The sequence below is a fragment of the Pseudophryne corroboree genome, chromosome 9, assembly GCF_028390025.1.
Source record: "Pseudophryne corroboree isolate aPseCor3 chromosome 9, aPseCor3.hap2, whole genome shotgun sequence".
Classification (NCBI taxonomy): Eukaryota; Metazoa; Chordata; class Amphibia; order Anura; family Myobatrachidae; genus Pseudophryne; species Pseudophryne corroboree.
This window is the reverse complement of record NC_086452.1, coordinates 67,346,684-67,366,955: the sequence shown is the minus strand read 5'-3', so window position 1 is coordinate 67,366,955 and position 20,272 is coordinate 67,346,684. Positions and strand designations below refer to the sequence as shown.

General features: G+C 45.8%; 1 protein-coding gene and 2 long non-coding RNA genes across 8 annotated transcripts in view; 1 reads left to right on the top strand and 2 right to left on the bottom strand.

Annotated features, from left to right (window-relative positions):
- The window catches only part of LOC134957510 (uncharacterized), a 134,882-nt gene extending 126,327 nt beyond the window's left edge, over positions 1 to 8,555 (bottom strand). For all 6 annotated transcript variants that reach the window (XR_010186626.1, XR_010186629.1, XR_010186630.1 and 3 more), the window contains exons 1-2: positions 8,219 to 8,555; positions 7,744 to 7,879 (exon numbers count right to left, since the gene is read on the bottom strand). This is a non-coding gene — a long non-coding RNA (uncharacterized LOC134957510). The remainder of the gene's footprint in view (positions 1 to 7,743; positions 7,880 to 8,218) is intronic.
- On the top strand, positions 7,907 to 17,148 carry LOC134957511 (uncharacterized). Its single transcript, XR_010186631.1, has 2 exons — positions 7,907 to 8,232; positions 15,147 to 17,148. It is a non-coding gene; the product is annotated as an uncharacterized LOC134957511 (long non-coding RNA).
- LOC134957509 (uncharacterized) lies at positions 13,664 to 18,052 on the bottom strand. Its single transcript, XM_063939492.1, has 8 exons — positions 17,594 to 18,052; positions 16,960 to 17,261; positions 16,592 to 16,799; positions 16,348 to 16,488; positions 15,917 to 16,050; positions 15,333 to 15,566; positions 15,091 to 15,185; positions 13,664 to 14,361 (listed from the first exon to the last, which is right to left on the bottom strand). Exons 1-8 carry the CDS (start codon positions 17,699 to 17,701, stop codon positions 13,820 to 13,822), a joined length of 1,764 nt encoding a protein of 587 aa, XP_063795562.1. The 5' UTR covers positions 17,702 to 18,052; the 3' UTR covers positions 13,664 to 13,819.
- Positions 18,053 to 20,272: the final 2,220 nt, after the last annotated feature.

Genomic DNA, 20,272 nt, shown 5'->3' with positions numbered 1-20,272 from the left:
GTCGATCTCTTAGATTTTCAAAGATAGCCAAAGGGAAATTTTCTCCAAAAAGCTAAAATAGCGGGTTGCATGATGTGGGACAGGTACTTGGGTGATTGTTGGGGAGAAAGGAGCAGGATGGGGAGGCAGATGTATGTTGCCTAGGGTGGCAGAGGGAGAAGGATGATGCTGACTGGGGATTCTGATCTTTGCTGCTGGAAACACTGATCCTCCCTCTGTGTACCTCTGAGCCTATGGTGCCCTGGTGCCCACATTCCCCTAATAATCACATCATGTCACTGCCCCTTTCACATGGAGCCTTGTCTCTACCAACATATAACTCTACTCCTGATATACTCTGCACTGCTGGGGAGCCTGCTCCTGCCACTGAATAACTCTCAGCCTGTGGTATCCTGGACTGTGGCTTCCAGATGACCCTCCTTCTCTCCTCAAATCATGACACTGCCCAGGTCGCCTGCAGACCTATCCTCGCTGACACATCACTCATCTCCTGATATACTCTGTGCTGCTTTTTGTCATCTATTCCAAGAATAAAGGTAAATCTATGTCTGCTCCTATTTCCATCAAAATTGTCGATCTCTTAGATTTTCAAAGATAGCCAAAGGGAAATTTTCTCCAAAAAGCTAAAATAGCGGGTTGCATGATGTGGGACAGGTACTTGGGTGATTGTTGGGGAGAAAGGAGCAGGCTGGGGTGGCAGGTGTATGTTGCCTAGGGTGGCAGAGGGAAAAGGATGATGCAGACTGGGGTTTCTGATCTTTGCTGCTGGAAACACTGCTCCTCCCTCTGTGTACCTCTCAGCCTTTGGCTGTCCTGGTGCCCACATTCCCCTAATAATCACATCATGTCACTGCCCCTTTCACATGGAGCCTTGTCCTTACCAACATATAACTCTACTCCTGATATACTCTGCGCTGCTGGGGAGCCTGCTCCTGCCACTGAATAACTCTCAGCCTGAGGCATCCTGGTCTGTGGCTTCCAGCAGGTGACCCTCCTCCTCTCCTCAAATCATGACACTGCCCAGGTCGCCTGCAGACCTATCCTCGCTGACACATCACTCGTATCCTGATATACTCTGTGCTGCTTTTTGTCATCTATTCCAAGAAAAAAGGTAAATCTATGTCTGCTCCTATTTCCATAAAAATTGCCGATCTCTTAGATTTTCAAAGATAGCCAAAGGGAAATTTTCTCCAAAAAGCTAAAATAGCGGGTTGCATGATGTGGGACAGGTACTTGGGTGATTGTTGGGGAGAAAGGAGCAGGCTGGGGTGGCAGGTGTATGTTGCTTAGGGTGGCAGAGGGAGAAGGATGATGCTGACTGGGGTTTCTGATCTTTGCTGCTGGAAACACTGCTCCTCCCTCTGTGTACCTCTCAGCCTTTGGCTGTCCTGGTGCCCACATTCCCCTAATAATCACATCATGTCACTGCCCCTTTCACATGGAGCCTTGTCCTTACCAACATATAACTCTACTCCTGATATACTCTGCGCTGCTGGGGAGCCTGCTCCTGCCACTGAATAACTCTCAGCCTGAGGCATCCTGGTCTGTGGCTTCCAGCAGGTGACCCTCCTCCTCTCCTCAAATCATGACACTGCCCAGGTCGCCTGCAGACCTATCCTCGCTGACACATCACTCGTATCCTGATATACTCTGTGCTGCTTTTTGTCATCTATTCCAAGAAAAAAGGTAAATCTATGTCTGCTCCTATTTCCATCAAAATTGTCGATCTCTTAGATTTTCAAAGATAGCCAAAGGGAAATTTTCTCCAAAAAGCTAAAATAGCGGGTTGCATGATGTGGGACAGGTACTTGGGTGATTGTTGGGGAGAAAGGAGCAGGCTGGGGTGGCAGGTGTATGTTGCCTAGGGTGGCAGAGGGAAAAGGATGATGCAGACTGGGGTTTCTGATCTTTGCTGCTGGAAACACTGCTCCTCCCTCTGTGTACCTCTCAGCCTTTGGCTGTCCTGGTGCCCACATTCCCCTAATAATCACATCATGTCACTGCCCCTTTCACATGGAGCCTTGTCCTTACCAACATATAACTCTACTCCTGATATACTCTGCGCTGCTGGGGAGCCTGCTCCTGCCACTGAATAACTCTCAGCCTGAGGCATCCTGGTCTGTGGCTTCCAGCAGGTGACCCTCCTCCTCTCCTCAAATCATGACACTGCCCAGGTCGCCTGCAGACCTATCCTCGCTGACACATCACTCGTATCCTGATATACTCTGTGCTGCTTTTTGTCATCTATTCCAAGAAAAAAGGTAAATCTATGTCTGCTCCTATTTCCATAAAAATTGCCGATCTCTTAGATTTTCAAAGATAGCCAAAGGGAAATTTTCTCCAAAAAGCTAAAATAGCGGGTTGCATGATGTGGGACAGGTACTTGGGTGATTGTTGGGGAGAAAGGAGCAGGCTGGGGTGGCAGGTGTATGTTGCTTAGGGTGGCAGAGGGAGAAGGATGATGCTGACTGGGGTTTCTGATCTTTGCTGCTGGAAACACTGCTCCTCCCTCTGTGTACCTCTCAGCCTTTGGCTGTCCTGGTGCCCACATTCCCCTAATAATCACATCATGTCACTGCCCCTTTCACATGGAGGCTTGTCTCTACCAACATATAAATCTACTCCTGATATACTCTGCGCTGCTGGGGAGCTTGCTCCTGCCACTGAATAACTCTCAGCCTGAGGCATCCTGGTCTGTAGCATCCAGGTGCCCCTCTTTCTCTCCTCAAATCATGACACTGCCCAGGTCGCCTGCAGACCTATCCTCGCTGACACATCACTCATCTCCTGATATACTCTGTGCTGCTTTTTGTCATCTATTCCAAGAAAAAAGGTAAATCTATGTCTGCTCCTATTTCCATCAAAATTGTCGATCTCTTAGATTTTCAAAGATAGCCAAAGGGAAATTTTCTCCAAAAAGCTAAAATAGCGGGTTGCATGATGTGGGACAGGTACTTGGGTGATTGTTGGGGAGAAAGGAGCAGGATGGGGAGGCAGATGTATGTTGCCTAGGGTGGCAGAGGGAGAAGGATGATGCAGACTGGGGTTTCTGATCTTTGCTGCTGGAAACACTGATCCTCCCTCTGTGTACCTCTGAGCCTATGGTGCCCTGGTGCCCACATTCCCCTAATAATCACATCATGTCACTGCCCCTTTCACATGGAGCCTTGTATCTACCAACATATAACTCTACTCCTGACATACTCTGCACTGCTGGGGAGCCTGCTCCTGCCACTGAATAACTCTCAGCCTGTGGCATCCTGGTCTGTGGCTTCCAGGTGAGCCTCTTTCTATCCTCACATCATGACACTGCCCAGGTCGCCTGCAGCCCTGTCCTCGCTGACACATCACTGGTCTCCTGTTATCCTCTGTGCTGCTTTGTGTCATCTATTCCAAGAAAAAGGTAAATCTATGTCTGCTCCTATTTCCATCAAAATTGCTGATCTCTTAGATTTTCCAAGATAGCCAAAGGGAAATTTTCTCCAAAAAGCTAAAATAGCGGGTTGCATGATGTGGGACAGGTACTTGGGTGATTGTTGGGGAGAAAGGAGCAGGATGGGGAGGCAGGTGTATGTTGCCTAGGGTGGCAGAGGGAAAAGGATGATGCAGACAGGGGTTTCTGATCTTTGCTGCTGGAAACACTGCTCCTCCCTCTGTGTACCTCTCAGCCTTTGGCTGTCCTGGTGCCCACATTCCCCTAATAATCACATCATGTCACTGCCCCTTTCACATGGAGCCTTGTCCTTACCAACATATAACTCTACTCCTGATATACTCTGCGCTGCTGGGGAGCCTGCTCCTGCCACTGAATAACTCTCAGCCTGTGGTATCCTGGACTGTGGCTTCCAGATGACCCTCCTTCTCTCCTCAAATCATGACACTGCCCAGGTCGCCTGCAGACCTATCCTCGCTGACACATCACTCATCTCCTGATATACTCTGTGCTGCTTTTTGTCATCTATTCCAAGAAAAAAGGTAAATCTATGTCCGCTCCTATTTCCATCAAAATTGTCGATCTCTTAGATTTTCAAAGATAGCCAAAGGGAAATTTTCTCCAAAAAGCTAAAATAGCGGGTTGCATGATGTGGGACAGGTACTTGGGTGATTGTTGGGGAGAAAGGAGCAGGATGGGGAGGCAGATGTATGTTGCCTAGGGTGGCAGAGGGAGAAGGATGATGCTGACTGGGGATTCTGATCTTTGCTGCTGGAAACACTGATCCTCCCTCTGTGTACCTCTGAGCCTATGGTGCCCTGGTGCCCACATTCCCCTAATAATCACATCATGTCACTGCCCCTTTCACATGGAGCCTTGTCTCTACCAACATATAACTCTACTCCTGATATACTCTGCACTGCTGGGGAGCCTGCTCCTGCCACTGAATAACTCTCAGCCTGTGGTATCCTGGACTGTGGCTTCCAGATGACCCTCCATCTCTCCTCAAATCATGACACTGCCCAGGTCGCCTGCAGACCTATCCTCGCTGACACATCACTAACTCCTGATATACTCTGTGCTGCTTTTTGTCATCTATTCCAAGAATAAAGGTAAATCTATGTCTGCTCCTATTTCCATCAAAATTGTCGATCTCTTAGATTTTCAAAGATAGCCAAAGGGAAATTTTCTCCAAAAAGCTAAAATAGCGGGTTGCATGATGTGGGACAGGTACTTGGGTGATTGTTGGGGAGAAAGGAGCAGGCTGGGGTGGCAGGTGTATGTTGCCTAGGGTGGCAGAGGGAGAAGGATGATGCTGACTGGGGATTCTGATCTGTGCTGCTGGAAACACTGCTCCTCCCTCTGTGTACCTCTGAGCCTATGGCGCCCTGGTGCCCACATTCCCCTAATAATCACATCATGTCACTGCCCCTTTCACATGGAGCCTTGTCCTTACCAACATATAACTCTACTCCTGACATACTCTGCGCTGCTGGGGAGCCTGCTCCTGCCACTGAATAACTCTCAGCCTGTGGCATCCTGGTCTGTGGCTTCCAGCAGGTGACCCTCCATCTCTCCTCACATCATGAAACTGCCCAGGTCGCCTGCAGCCCTATCCTCGCTGACACATCACTCGTCTCCTGATATACTCTGTGCTGCTTTTTGTCATCTATTCCAAGAAAAAAGGTAAATCTATGTCTGCTCCTATTTCCATCAAAATTGCAGATCTCTTAGATTTTCAAAGATAGCCAAAGGGAAATTTTCTCCAAAAAGCTAAAAAAGCGGGTTGCATGATGTGGGACAGGTACTTGGGTGATTGTTGGGGAGATAGGAGCAGGCTGGGGTGGCAGATGTATGTTGCCTAGGGTGGCAGAGGGAGAAGGATGATGTTGACCGCGGATTCTGATCTTTGCTGCTGGAAACACTGCTCCTCCCTCTGTGTACCTCTCAGCCTTTGGCGTCCTGGTGCCCACATTCCCCTAATAATCACATCATGTCACTGCCCCTTTCACATGGAGGCTTGTCTCTACCAACATATAAATCTACTCCTGATATACTCTGCGCTGCTGGGGAGCTTGCTCCTGCCACTGAATAACTCTCAGCCTGAGGCATCCTGGTCTGTAGCATCCAGGTGCCCCTCTTTCTCTCCTCAAATCATGACACTGCCCAGGTCGCCTGCAGCCCTATCCTCGCTGACACATAACTCGTATCCTGATATACTCTGCGCTGCTTTGTGTCATCTATTCCAAGAAAAAGGTAAATCTATGTCTGCTCCTATTTCCATCAAAATTGCCGATCTCTCAGATTTTCCAAGATAGCCAAAGGGAAATTTTCTCCAAAAAGCTAAAATAGCGGGTTGCATGATGTGGGAAAGGTGCTTGGGTGATTGTTGGGGAGATAGGAGCAGGCTGGGGTAGCAGATGTATATTGCCTAGGGTCAGTGGCGTAAGTTCGTCCCAGTCGCCCGGAGGCATGATAAATGTTGGTGCCCCCCTACATATATACATACATACATACCATACGTAACTATCCGACACTAAGGGTGAACAGTAGTAGCATGCTCAGGTACCTTTCCCAACAGTAATATAGATACACATACAAATTGGACGCACTCCAAGTCAGTCATTACAATAAAACAGGCACCAGCATACCATTATAGTACACCTACAGTGCTCCCTCACCCGCCAGCGGGTCTCGATGGAGATGCTTTGGCGCAGCGGTGTATCAATATATTTTAAAAAACACACACACACACGCCTTTTTTCACTTACACATGCCTCTTCACTCACACACACACACGCCTCTCACACACACCCCTCCATATATTTGTAAGGTAGCAAGGTAGCGTGTACCCAGACCATGTGTGCGCTCTGTACATAGGCCGCCATTCCGAGTTAATCGCTAGCTGCTGTCGTTGCAGCACAGCGATCAGGCTAAAAATCTGCATTTCTGCGCATGCGTATGGGTCGCAGTGCGCACACGCGATGTGCTTTCACAAAAAACTATGCAGTTTCACACAAGGTTGAGTGACTCTTTCCAGTTGCTCTGCTGATCGGTAAATGATTGACATGAATGGGGTGTTTCTGGGTGGTAACTGACCGTTTTCCGGGCATGTGCTAAAAAATGCAGGCGTGTCAGATGAAAACGCAGGCGTGCCTGGGGAAACGGGGGAGTGGCTGGCTGAATGCAGGGCGTGTATGTGACGTCAAAATAGGAACTGAATAGTCTGAAATGATTGCAAGGTAGGAGTAGGTTTGCAGCTACTCAGAAACTGCATGAAAATATATTGGTGCAGTTCTACTAATCTTTCGGTCGCACTTCTGCTAAGCTAAGATACACTCCCAGAGGGCGGCGGCCTAGCGTGTGCACAGCTGCTAAAAGCAGCTAGCGAGTGAACAACTCGGAATGAGGGCCATAGTCCTGTAGAAATGCTCAAATGCCTCCTTTAATCCTTGCCTCTCACTTACACACGTCTCTCACTTACACACGTCTCTCACACACACATGCCTCTTTTACTTGAACACACAACTTTCCTTAAACACACACACACACACACACACACCTCACTTAAAAACATGCACACACAAAACACAATGCTTCTAACATTTATTAAAGCACCCCCAACTACACCTCAACCCCCGCACCCCACCCACATCTACAAATGTATAACAATTAGAAATAATTGTCACATGAATGTATCTGCACTGGTCGTACAGCTGAACTTGAGGCTTAATTCAGACCCTGTCACATGCACGTACGCCGATAAGCGCATGTGCAAGGTCCTAAACTGCGTTCTCTTCAGAACGCAGTTTAAGACATGGGGGAGGATGGGAGGAGGACGGGAACAGGGCGTCAACGTACACGCAGCAGGCCAAAACACGGTGGGCAGCTGTCTGCCTTTGCAGGCTGCATAGGCAGAGGGCTACTCAAGCCATGCAAAAGCACCACCACTGTGCGATGCTTTCGCATGTCTGCATGTGGGGAAGGGGGGAGCAGGACCCGGCATGCGGGGTGGACTTGCCCTGTGCTGGGCGTCCCTCCGCATGTCAGAGAAAATGATCGTAGATGTGCGTTTTTTTGCACATCTATGATCAGGTCTGAATTACCCCTATGATTACATATTGGACCAATGTAATGAACAACTATATTGGTCATCAATAACAAAATTAAAAAAAAACTAATTGCAGCCAATAATTACTAGTAAAAATGGATGATGTCAATGTAATAGGTATTAATTGCCCATGAAGGCAATGTATGCAATAGTGATCCTTTTTACCATGCGCCCCCCTCCCCTCTCTGTGTCCTCTTACCTCTCTGGATGGGACCTTTCCCCGCTTCACTTGCAAACAGTGTTCAGCAAGGCACAGTACACCTTCCACCTGCCCCCATACTATCCAATCAGATCGTCCTCCATGGTCAGACGATCCTTATCTCCCAGCACACTGTCTGAAGCAGATGAAGGGGGAAGTAAAAGTAACCCCTGCAGTGCCAGGTCCAGCAGCCTATGTTTACCTACTGTGTGTGTGCATGCAGGGGGTCTGATGTGTTATACATAAATCAGGTGCACTGACACAATCCTTAGGACTGACGACTCCCACCACATAGAGTATCAGTTCCTGTGCTCCCACCCTGGGCCCTGGCTATAGGAATGGCAGTAAACAGTTAACAGCAGGAGCTGCAGGAGGGGGAGATGAATAGGCAGTGGGCTGCACACAACACTGATCGACTGTGGCCGTGCAGATCAGATGTCAGCTAGTGTGGAGATGTCCCGAGACAGTTAATTACCTGACGCTGCTGAGGTATGGCTTCACTTCTGACCACCCTGGCAGCTCTGTCCGGCCACAACGGCCCCTACACAGCAAATGGCAATGGAAACAAGTGTGCATGTCAGTCACATGTTTCCACTAACACGAGCCCAGCAGCTGCAGACACTGCTCCCGTCTAACGGCACCCGGAAGTGGCAGCTAGCTGGAGCCTGGAGCAGATAATAGCTTCTGTGTTGTGTTCCAGCTGCTGGAACGCAAACCCGGAAGCAAGAGTCAGCCGGCCGCGGATGTTTGCATGGGACCTAGTAGGGACTCACATGGTGTCCACTCTGGGCCAACCGCCCCTAGCCCCTCCGTCTGCAAGAATGAGTTTGGAAAAAAAAAAAAAAAGTAGCAGCGGCGATGATCAGGCAGTGGGAGACGGTGGAGAAGCGCCCCCTTGAGGTCAGGAGCCCGGCGGCAGCCGACTCCACTGCCTCCCACAGTTCCGCCCCTGCCTAGGGTGGCAGAGGGAGAAGGATGATGCTGACTGGGGATTCTGATCTTTGCTGCTGGAAACACTGCTCCTCCCTCTGTGTACCTCTCAGCCTTTGGCTGTCCTGGTGCACACATTCCCCTAATAATCACATCATGTCACTGCCCCTTTCACATGGAGCCTTGTCCTTACCAACATATAACTCTACTCCTGATATACTCTGCGCTGCTGGGGAGCCTGCTCCTGCCACTGAATAACTCTCAGCCTGTGGCATCCTGGTCTGTGGCTTCCAGGTGAGCCTCTTTCTATCCTCACATCATGACACTGCCCAGGTCGCCTGCAGCCCTGTCCTCGCTGACACATCACTCGTATCCTGATATACTCTGTGCTGCTGTTTGTCATCTATTCCAAGAAAAAAGGTAAATCTATGTCCGCTCCTATTTCCATCAAAATTGTCGATCTCTCAGATTTTCAAAGATAGCCAAAGGGAAATTTTCTCCAAAAAGCTAAAATAGCGGGTTGCATGATGTGGGACAGGTACTTGGGTGATTGTTGGGGAGAAAGGAGCAGGATGGGGTGGCAGGTGTATGTTGCCTAGGGTGGCAGAGGGAGAAGGATGATGCTGACTGGGGATTCTGATCTTTGCTGCTGGAAACACTGATCCTCCCTCTGTGTACCTCTGAGCCTATGGCGCCCTGGTGCCCACATTCCCCTAATAATCACATCATGTCACTGCCCCTTTCACATAGAGCCTTGTCCTTACCAACACATAATCTACTCCTGACATACTCTGCACTGCTGGGGAGCCTGCTCCTGCCACTGAATAACTCTCAGCTTGTGGCATCCTGGTCTGTGGCTTCCTGTTGCCCTCTTTCTCTCCTCACATCATGACACTGCCCAGGTCACCTGCAGCCCTGTCCTCGCTGACACATCACTCGTCTCCTGTTATCCTCTGTGCTGCTTTTTGTCATCTATTCCAAGGATAAAGGTAAATCTATGTCTGCTCCTATTTCCATCAAAATTGCTGATCTCTTAGATTTTCCAAGATAGCCAAAGGGAAATTTTCTCCAAAAAGCTAAAATAGCGGGTTGCATGATGTGGGACAGGTACTTGGGTGATTGTTGGGGAGAAAGGAGCAGGATGGGGTGGCAGGTGTATGTTGCCTAGGGTGGCAGAGGGAAAAGGATGATGCAGACTGGGGATTCTGATCTTTGCTGCTGGAAACACTGCTCCTCCCTCTGTGTACCTCTCAGCCTTTGGCTGTCCTGGTGCCCACATTCCCCTAATAATCACATCATGTCACTGCCCCTTTCACATGGAGCCTTGTCCTTACCAACATATAACTCTACTCCTGATATACTCTGCGCTGCTGGGGAGCCTGCTCCTGCCACTGAATAACTCTCAGCCTGTGGCATCCTGGTCTGTGGCTTCCAGGTGAGCCTCTTTCTATCCTCACATCATGACACTGCCCAGGTCGCCTGCAGCCCTATCCTCGCTGACACATCACTCGTATCCTGATATACTCTGTGCTGCTGTTTGTCATCTATTCCAAGAAAAAAGGTAAATCTATGTCCGCTCCTATTTCCATCAAAATTGTCGATCTCTCAGATTTTCAAAGATAGCCAAAGGGAAATTTTCTCCAAAAAGCTAAAATAGCGGGTTGCATGATGTGGGACAGGTACTTGGGTGATTGTTGGGGAGAAAGGAGCAGGATGGGGAGTCAGATGTATGTTGCCTAGGGTGGCAGAGGGAGAAGGATGATGCTGACTGGGGATTCTGATCTTTGCTGCTGGAAACACTGCTCCTCCCTCTGTGTAACTCTCAGCCTATGGCGCCCTGGTGCCCACATTCCACTAATAATCACATCATGTCACTGCCCCTTTCACATGGAGCCTTGTCCTTACCAACACATAACTCTACTCCTGACATACTCTGCGCTGCTGGGGAGCCTGCTCCTGCCACTGAATAACTCTCAGCCTGTGGCATCCTGGTCTGTGGCTTCCAGGTGACCCTCTATCTATCCTCACATCATGACACTGCCCAGGTCGACTGCAGCCATGTCCTCGCTGACACATCACTCGTCTACTGATATACTCTCTGCTGCTTTTTGTCATCTATTCCAAGAAAAAGGTAAATCTATGTCCGCTCTTATTTCCATCAAAATTGTCGATCTCTTAGATTTTCAAAGATAGCCAATGGGAAATTTTCTCCAAAAAGCTAAAATAGCGGGTTGCATGATGTGGGACAGGTACTTGGGTGATTGTTGGGGAGAAAGGAACAGGATGGGGAGTCAGATGTATGTTGCCTAGGGTGGCAGAGGGAGAAGGATGATGCTGACTGGGGATTCTGATCTTTGCTGCTGGAAACACTGCTCCTCCCTCTGTGTACCTCTCAGCCTTTGGCGTCCTGGTGACCACATTCCCCTAATAATCACATCATGTCACTGCCCCTTTCACATGGAGCCTTGTCTCTACCAACACATAACTCTACTCCTGATATACTCTCTGCTGCTTTTTGTCATCTATTCCAAGAAAAAGGTAAATCTATGTCTGCTCTTATTTCCATCAAAATTGTCGATCTCTCAGATTTTCAAAGATAGCCAAAGGGAAATTTTCTCCAAAAAGCTAAAATAGCGGGTTGCATGATGTGGGACAGGTACTTGGGTGATTGTTGGGGAGATAGGAGCAGGCTGGGGTAGCAGATGTATATTGCCTAGGGTGGCAGAGGGAGAAGGATGATGCTGACTGGGGATTCTGATCTTTGCTGCTGGAAACACTGATCCTCCCTCTGTGTACCTCTCAGCCTTTGGCGTCCTGGTGACCACATTCCCCTAATAATCACATCATGTCACTGCCCCTTTCACATGGAGCCTTGTCCTTACCAACATATAACTCTACTCCTGATATACTCTGCGCTGCTGGGGAGCCTGCTCCTGCCACTGAATAACTCTCAGCCTGTGGCATCCTGGTCTGTGGCTTCCAGGTGAGCCTCTTTCTATCCTCACATCATGACACTGCCCAGGTCGCCTGCAGCCCTGTCCTCGCTGACACATCACTCGTATCCTGATATACTCTGCGCTGCTGGGGAGCTTGCTCCTGCCACTGAATAACTCTCAGCCTGTGGCATCCTGGTCTGTGGCTTCCTGGTGACCAAGGATGTATCTACCTATCAGCCAGGATGGCACTCACCAGTGGCACCTGGCAAGGAGGGGGCACCGTCCGGCAGTGCCATCCATGGCCAGGGGGTAGAACCAAGTAGAATTGTCAGACTTGGTAACTGTATGTTAGTGCCGGCACCAGTGTCCGGCAGCAGCGCACTGCACCTCACTTGTAATCAGACTCAACATAAACTACAGCTCCAAGCAGCTCTAGGGCTGCTAGGAGCTGTAGTTTACTTTAAGTCTGATTGATCACTAGTGCGGTTCTGTGCCGCTGTACACTTGTGCCGGCAGTGACAGTCACCAGTCAGAGCTGGATTATGGTTAGTTGGGGGGGGGGGGGGGGGTCGAGGCACAGGACTGCACTGCCCTGCATTGGGCTATGGCAGTGGACGAAGTTGAAGCACGGGGGTGAGGCTACACGGCACTCACTGCCAGGCAGCGCAGCAGCATGGAGAAGAGGGAGAGAGGACAACAAGCTACTAAAGTATATGCGGTCAGCGTACCCTGTCTGTAATGTGGGGGAGACACTATATAGTCTGTCTGTGACTGAATTTATGTATGTGTGCGACTATGTATATATGTATGTTTGTGTGTGTAAGTATCTACTGTATTTGTGTGTGTGACCATGTATGTGAATAAGTGTGTAGCTAGAGTATGTACAGTATGTATGTGACTGTATTTGTGTATACTGTATGTGTGACTGTACTGTATATCATATGTATTTGTTTTGTGTGAGACTATGTATGTAAGTGTATATGTGCGCCTATGGGCAGTATCAGATATACTAATGGCAAATGTGGTTTGAACGCATTCCTCATATAAAATTACTAATACATTTATTAGCACTGGTCCACATTTCCATTCCCCATATGCCCTGTATAGAAGGTGTTTTCTATCGGGGTACTACTGTGTGGCATTACATAAATAAGAGACACTACTGTGTGTTGTAATGCGAGTATTGGACACTACTGTGCAGTGTAATGTGCTACTGAGTGGCATAATTTGAATTGGTGGTACTGTTGTGTGGTCATTCCCCTTCCCCACAAGGCCACATTCCTTTTTTGACATGCCTTCCTTATTTCAAATGTGTGTGTGCGCACTTGAGAAGGAAGGGGGGGGGGGGGGTGGGATGACTTTGCCAGGGGCGATCGGACCCCTAGATACACCCCTGCTCATTCACCAGTTAAACACAATATTTGTGTAACCAAAGCCCCCAGCACCTCCTGTCCCCAACTCCCAACCTCTGAATCCTACCTCCAGTATCTCACCTGACTCCTGCAACCATGTATAATGCCCACATGTATATACTGCAGCCCCTGTGTATGTCCCTTCTCTTTACTTACCTCCTAACATGACCCTCTCCAGGAGGGACATAATGCTCTTCTCCTGGACGTTCCTCTTAATTTAAGATTGGCATCACTTGTGTTAAAACACCTTTCTTATCTGTTAACCTGTTCAAAACAGGTTCTGGCAATCATAAATTAAGTCCAGAAGCAGAGCATTTTGTCCCTCCTGGAGAGGTATGATTTTAGATGTCTTACGTATTACATACATAGGACAGTGTATGGATGGCCCTACTGCCACATATAACAGGTTACTTTGATCGTTTGGCCCTGTATATGTCTGATGTTTAACATACACTGCACTTTGAAGCAGACTTTAACTTGTTACATGGTAATGTCATTCATGGGCTGGCTACACTTACCATAAAATCAAGCATTTAGAAAACCCCTCTAGAAATCCTGCATTTGTCTCTAAACCATTAATATCAAACACGGGAAAGCCGATAAGGAATATATAATTTTATTTACATACATAAAGATATACACTTTGCAAACAATTGAGTGGTTATTTGTTCTGAACTATTCGAAGCTTTCTATGTATTCAAGCTACACAGCAGAGCTGACCTGTCATTAGTCCATTGTTTGAGGACAAACAATAGTAAAAAGAATCATAATAAAAAGATAACATTGATTATTGCCAACCTATTTTTCAACATAATATTTTAAATTCTGATTGGCTGGAATGTTTTCTGCAGCTAGGAGGAGAATACCAAATTTGGTTGTGTATGTTGGGATCACATTAAATTCTGTACTGGATTTCCACATTAATTTGGAATATGTCCGAGTGTGGCATGCACAGGATGGATTGATACACCATGACTTGCCTTCTGTATCCTTATAAAAATAGAGGTCATGACAGTTCTTTTTATTTTTTTGCATTTTTCTGCCTTTTTTGGCACCTATCTGTTCTCCATGGAAGTCACATATTGCTTCCCCTTTAAGGAAAGCCCTCTTAGACTTCACTTTCTTTCTTCCACTTTCTTTATCTGTGGTAGTTTTCAGCCCTTTCCAATTCTGCAAGCGGATATGTTTTTTCAAATCCTTGCAGTGTTTCCAACACTGAAATGGCCTGGGCTTCCATGTTTCCACAAGAAGTTTTACCTCATTTACACTAAATTTCCATTTATTTTTTTTTATGTACTTTGTTAACTTGACAATTGATGGGCGCTGTGCTGGGAATGCCCCTGTTGGATAATAAAAAAATAAAATAATTTGCACAAGTTTCTTCTAGATACTTTAAAAAAAAGTAAACAAACATCTAAATCAAAGTTTTCTAATTTTTTTTTCATGAGCATATAACTATTTTATATAAATATTAGTGGATGTGCAATGAGATGTTGGCAATGTTGATGCTTATCGCATACAAATTTAATAATGGCCCTCATTTAGCAACCGTCTAGTAACCGCACCTGTCCCAACCACTGCTACAAAAAGGGTCCGTAACCACTCCATAAATGCCAAATGCTGTCAATCTTGTGATTGAATAATGAATATTTGCGAACGTGCAATGCAAAGCGAGTGTGCAGATTGCCGAACAGTGGCTGTTTGGTCGTTTATAAAAAGAGCAACCCTAAAAGGGGGTTACCCAGAGAGATCCATGCTTAAAATCTAAGCAATCTGACCAGATTGCTTAGATTTTTCGCACAGATCACTCGTGTGTATCCCCCTCAGCGATAATGATGTGCAGCCCTGCACGTCGCTATCGCCAGTGCTAGATTGGCCTGCATGCAGGCTCAATCTAGCACGTCACCCATTTCACCCGCTGGGTGAAATGAGCAGCTCCCCATCCTCCCCTGCATCGCTCAGCGCACCTCTCCCGTGTATAGGGCCCTTTACTGAATGAGGGCCTTTTGTGAAGATAGCCCTTTATATCAATCTGCAATTGTTACCGAATGAGGACCAGTTATACTTACTGATTATATTCTTTACTCTCTTCTTATAGTGTCGATCTTTCCTTTCTTTTTTACAGTGATGCCAATGTGACAATGATTGGTCTTGAAGTTCTTCCCTGCTTGAAAAAATAAGACGTACAATACATATGATTGAAAAAAAAAAAGAAAAAAAGAAATTATAACAGATACAAGGCTTCAGAAAATACAGGATACAATAGTGAAGGCATGGAGAATGAACTGATGTAATGAAATAAGGAATTCACCCTGAACTTTTTTGTGTGTCCACTCCTTCACTCTTATATCCAAGCTGGGTGACCAGTCTTGAGCCAAGACATATGTTATGTAATGTCTTTTCCCTATAATGTCGATCTGCTGTCAAGTTGGTATGTCCCAGATATTTGGCAAAGAGACTCTTCTGAACATCAGAGTACTGAGATAAAATCCAAGTTTCACATGCCCTCCGTACCATCTGGCTTGTAATATTTTGCAGTCTATGCCTAGAAAGTGTTATAGGAAAAATATATTTAGGTTACAAAAACTTAATATTTATCTATTGTCAAGTTTGTTTACTGCCTTCATAACTACAGGACATGCTGCCATATGTGTTGTGTGTGGGCAGATAATGGGTGGCAATGTGAAGGTATGTGATCAGTATCTGTTGACAAACTCAGTACGTTATTGTGTCTAGTATCTAGTGCACTAAAAATAGGCAGGTGTATAATATTACACAAAATTAATCTAGCTTAATTATAATTTACAGTTAAATTACACCATAAATATTACAATTAACTGCATAGTTACTATATTTGGGCCACCATAAATGTGTATAACTTACCAGACTACTTACTTTACATGAAAGTGACGAAGGTCGTTAGAAACTTTATATATTTTATTTCCCGATGTTGATATAAAAAATGCTTCTTGGGGATTATCTTCTTTTACTAATGAAGGCCGTACCACATCAAAATAAGTTTTGAACCACTAGGGGGGAAATAAAATAAAAAAATATTATATTATAATATATTAAATATATTATATTATATTAAATATATTATATTAAATAGAAATAATGGTGTTAATATTCATTAATATTTTAATTTTCTTTTAAAGCTCATATTCTATCATTTTGATCTAAAATCTATCCTCGTGTATCAATGCCTATTTCCCTATAGGCTGTAAGCTTGTGAGCAGGGCCCTCCTACCTCTACGTCAATCTGTTAGTACCCAGTTTTGTTTTATCACTGTTTCCAACTGTAAAACACAATGATACATACATACCATTTCTTCTTCTTCTGTGAGCGCAAACGTCTCCACTTGATTTGCAGCAGTTTTATGGTTTTTAACTCCTATGATAACAAGGATTTCGGAAATACATTCTGATGTGAAGGTGTGACGAACCCTTTCATGCCATTCCTCAACCTGAGAACATGAGGATTCAATATCAACATTAAATATCACATTTATACTTTATATTTAACATTAATATTGTAAGTTTCAATAATCAATATCAAATATTGCTTACAGTCATATTAGCAACCACTCCAGGTCTTTGGAGGTGTTTCAAGATAAGTAATGCCTCTAGATAGTACAGAATACAGATCTTATCTTTGACCAACAGTTTATCACCGATATCAGCCCTGTAGATGCAATTCAGGAAATCTGGTTTTGCAACATCTAGTAGCTGATTACAATCCAGTGGCTGCAATGGATCTTTTGTCAATCTTTTGTACCTGCAGATCATATGATTAAAAGGTTGATTAAAAAATGATTGAAGTAAAATGGAAGATCACAAATTAATATAAAGTCCAATCTCAACCGGTACAAGTTCAAAAAGGTACAAATGGAGGAGATCATAGTAACTGACATGACATTCAAATTGGTTGATCTTACTTTTTGATGACCTTTTCCCTCGATACACCTTTACACAGTTTTTTCTGAATTGCATTGATTACTTTAAGAAAATGTCTGCAGGCTTGAAATAGCTGTGGATCAGTTGCTCCAAGATTGGTGTCTGTTGTCTGATATTGTATAAATCTCCGTATACTTTTTAAATAATTAAATTGTGTTTGGCTACAGAGACCTGTTTCTCCAAGCTTTGTGAAGTAGAGATTAGTTTTTTCTATGTTCTCCACAAACTCCATGGAAGCTTTTTGTGGGTCCATGAAATACAAATACCGTGCAACATTTTCCACCTGTATATAAAGCAAAGGGGAGAATTAAGTTTGGCAAAATAGTCAGCTGACTTTATTAGATGAGTAATACTGTACTACAATGGTATGAGAATCAAATTGTTACTGACTGCAAGACATGCTGTTTATATAAAAATAAAAAACACACACAAACACATTGTTTCCTTGCAAATGGGTAAAGACCTTGGGAGCCACGGAGGCAAAATATTTGCCTTAATATATTACCTAAGGGCAGTAACACATCAGGGTGATAACAGTGGAGATTGGCTTTACATGTTACCCCATGTAATTGGAAATGGAAAGTATATGCAGGAAAGAAAAAAAAAAGGCATTACCTCTTGTTTGCTGTTGCACACTTCCAATGTCTTCACCAAATAATTCCTGAAACCCTTTATTAATGGTGTACGCATAGAATGCTTGGAATACATTCCAGCTGTGTGCATATTCTTCCGCACTGTCACAGTCCATTTGGGTCTGCAGTGGTTTTACAGAACACATGGTCAGAAAATGTCCAAACATTAAGTAAGGGGTGTATCTAGAGAGGATGGGACCCATGTGCAGTCTCTGCGTGCGGGCCCCCTCCTCTCTCATCCCATAGCCGGCAGCTCTGTCTGAGCGCTAGAGACTGGTGGGTGGTATTCATGTGACCGCTGGTCAGCTGACTGACAGTCACATGACCTCCTCCACGAGCCCAGCAGCTCACTTTCCCGATGGTTGGCATGCTTACCAACAGTGACTATTTCCACTCGTGGGTGTCCACGACACCCATAGAGTGGGAATAGAACCTGTGGCGACCGCAGGGACTGGTCCCTACCTTGGTGCATGAGGCCATAATAGGGAGGGATTTTCCTCATTTTTGGAAACTGTGGGAATCACGGTTATCAACAGATGTGAGAAGTAAAAAGCCAGTTGATAATACCGGTGATTTTATGGATGTACGTGGGTCTTCGGAACTTTCTGGCCCTTTGCCTTTTGCTAGTTTGGCTGGGGAAGTGACAGATGGGGAGTCCAGTGAGGACCCTCTTGCCGGGAACAGAGACATAGTAGTTAGAACTGAAAGCGTGCCTGACCTGGAGGTAAAGAAGGATCTGTTTGCGTCTGAACAGTTAAAGGATCCTACCTTAATAAAGGCTAGAGAGAATGTTAAGATTGTTAATGGGGAACCTGTGGTACCAGGTGACAGGGTTACGTATCCCCACATGGCCATCTGTAATGAGCTCTTGTACCACATTGTCAAAAGGGGTGAGGATGTGGTGGAACAGCTGGTAGTTCCCCAGCCTTATCGGAGAACGGTACTAGATTTAGCTCATAGTCACGTTACAGCAGGACATTTAGGGGCAGAAAAAACCACTGAAAGAGTTTTACAAAGGTTCTTTTGGCCAGGGGTTTATAAAGAAGTGTCTGAATATTGTTCTTCCTGTCCTGAATGCCAGTATCATGCCCCTAGACCCCATTTCAGGAGCCCACTAGTTCCCATGCCTATTATAGAGGTCCCGTTTGACAGAATAGCCATGGATCTCGTGGGGCCCTTGTTAAAGTCTGCTCGGGGCCATCAGTATATCCTGGTAATTATGGACTATGCCACTCGATATCCTGAGGCTGTCCCTTTACGCACTATCACAACCAAGGCGATAGCTAGGGAGCTGGTGCAGGTATTTAGTAGAGTGGGAATACCAAAAGAAATTTTGACTGACCAAGGTACTCCATTTATGTCAAGGATCATGAAAGAATTGTGCAAGTTATTTAAGGTCACTCACCTCAGGACGTCCATCTACCATCCCCAAACTGACGGGTTGGTGGAAAGGTTTAATAAAACATTAAAAAGTATGTTAAAAAAGGTTGTTGAGAGAGATGGGAAAAACTGGGATTGTTTGTTGCCCTACTTGTTAATGGCCATCAGAGAAGTTCCTCAGTCCTCTACGGGGTTTTCTCCATTTGATTTGTTGTATGGTAGACACCCCAGAGGGCTGTTGGATATTGCCAAAGAGACGTGGGAAGGACAGCCCACTCCTTATAGAAGCGTTATTGAGCATGTAACACAAATGCAGGATAGGATTGCAGCCGTGGTACCTGTTGTCAGAGAGCACATGGAACAGGCCCAAAGTGCTCAACAGAGGGTCTATAACCGGAGTGCCAAGATACGGGAATTTGCTCCTGGAGATAGAGTTCTTGTTTTGGTACCCACTGTGGAAAGCAAATTCCTAGCTAAATGGCAGGGTCCATTTGAGATTAGGGAAAAAGTGAGTGAGGTTAATTACAAAGTATACCAGCCGGGAAAGAGAAAACCCGAACAGATCTACCATGTTAACTTAATCAAACCCTGGAAAGATAGGTTGTCTCTGTCAGCGGAGCCTTGCCCTTCGGTGTCTTCACCCCGGTTGCTTCCCGCAGTGAAGGTGTCGGAGACATTATCAGCTGATCAGAACAATCAGGTTAAAGAATTTCTCATCCAAAATAGGGAGGTATTTTCAGAGCTGCCTGGCCGAACGACCATAATAAAACATGACATTGTCACAGAACCAGGGGTCAGGGTTCATTTAAAGCCATATAGGATTCCTGAAGCTCAGCGAGAAGCTATTTCTAAGGAAGTTAAAACCATGTTAGAACTTGGAGTCATAGAGGAGTCTAACAGTGAGTGGTCCAGTCCCATAGTGCTCATCCCGAAGCCCGACGGTAGCATACGCTTCTGTAATGACTTTCGTAAGTTAAATGAGGTGTCCAAGTTTGACGCATACCCCATGCCCCGTGTGGATGAGCTTGTAGAAAGGCTGGGAACAGCCAGGTTTCTCACCACATTGGACCTGACCAAAGGTTACAGGCAAATACCTTTATCTGATAGCGCCAAAGAAAAAACAGCCTTTTCGGTTCCGGAGGGGCTGTACCAGTATAAGATGTTACCCTTTGGGTTGCATGGGGCTCCAGCAACCTTTCAACGGGCGATGGATAAAATTTTGAGGCCCCATAGAAAATATGCAGCTGCCTATTTGGATGATGTGGTAATTCACAGTACAGAC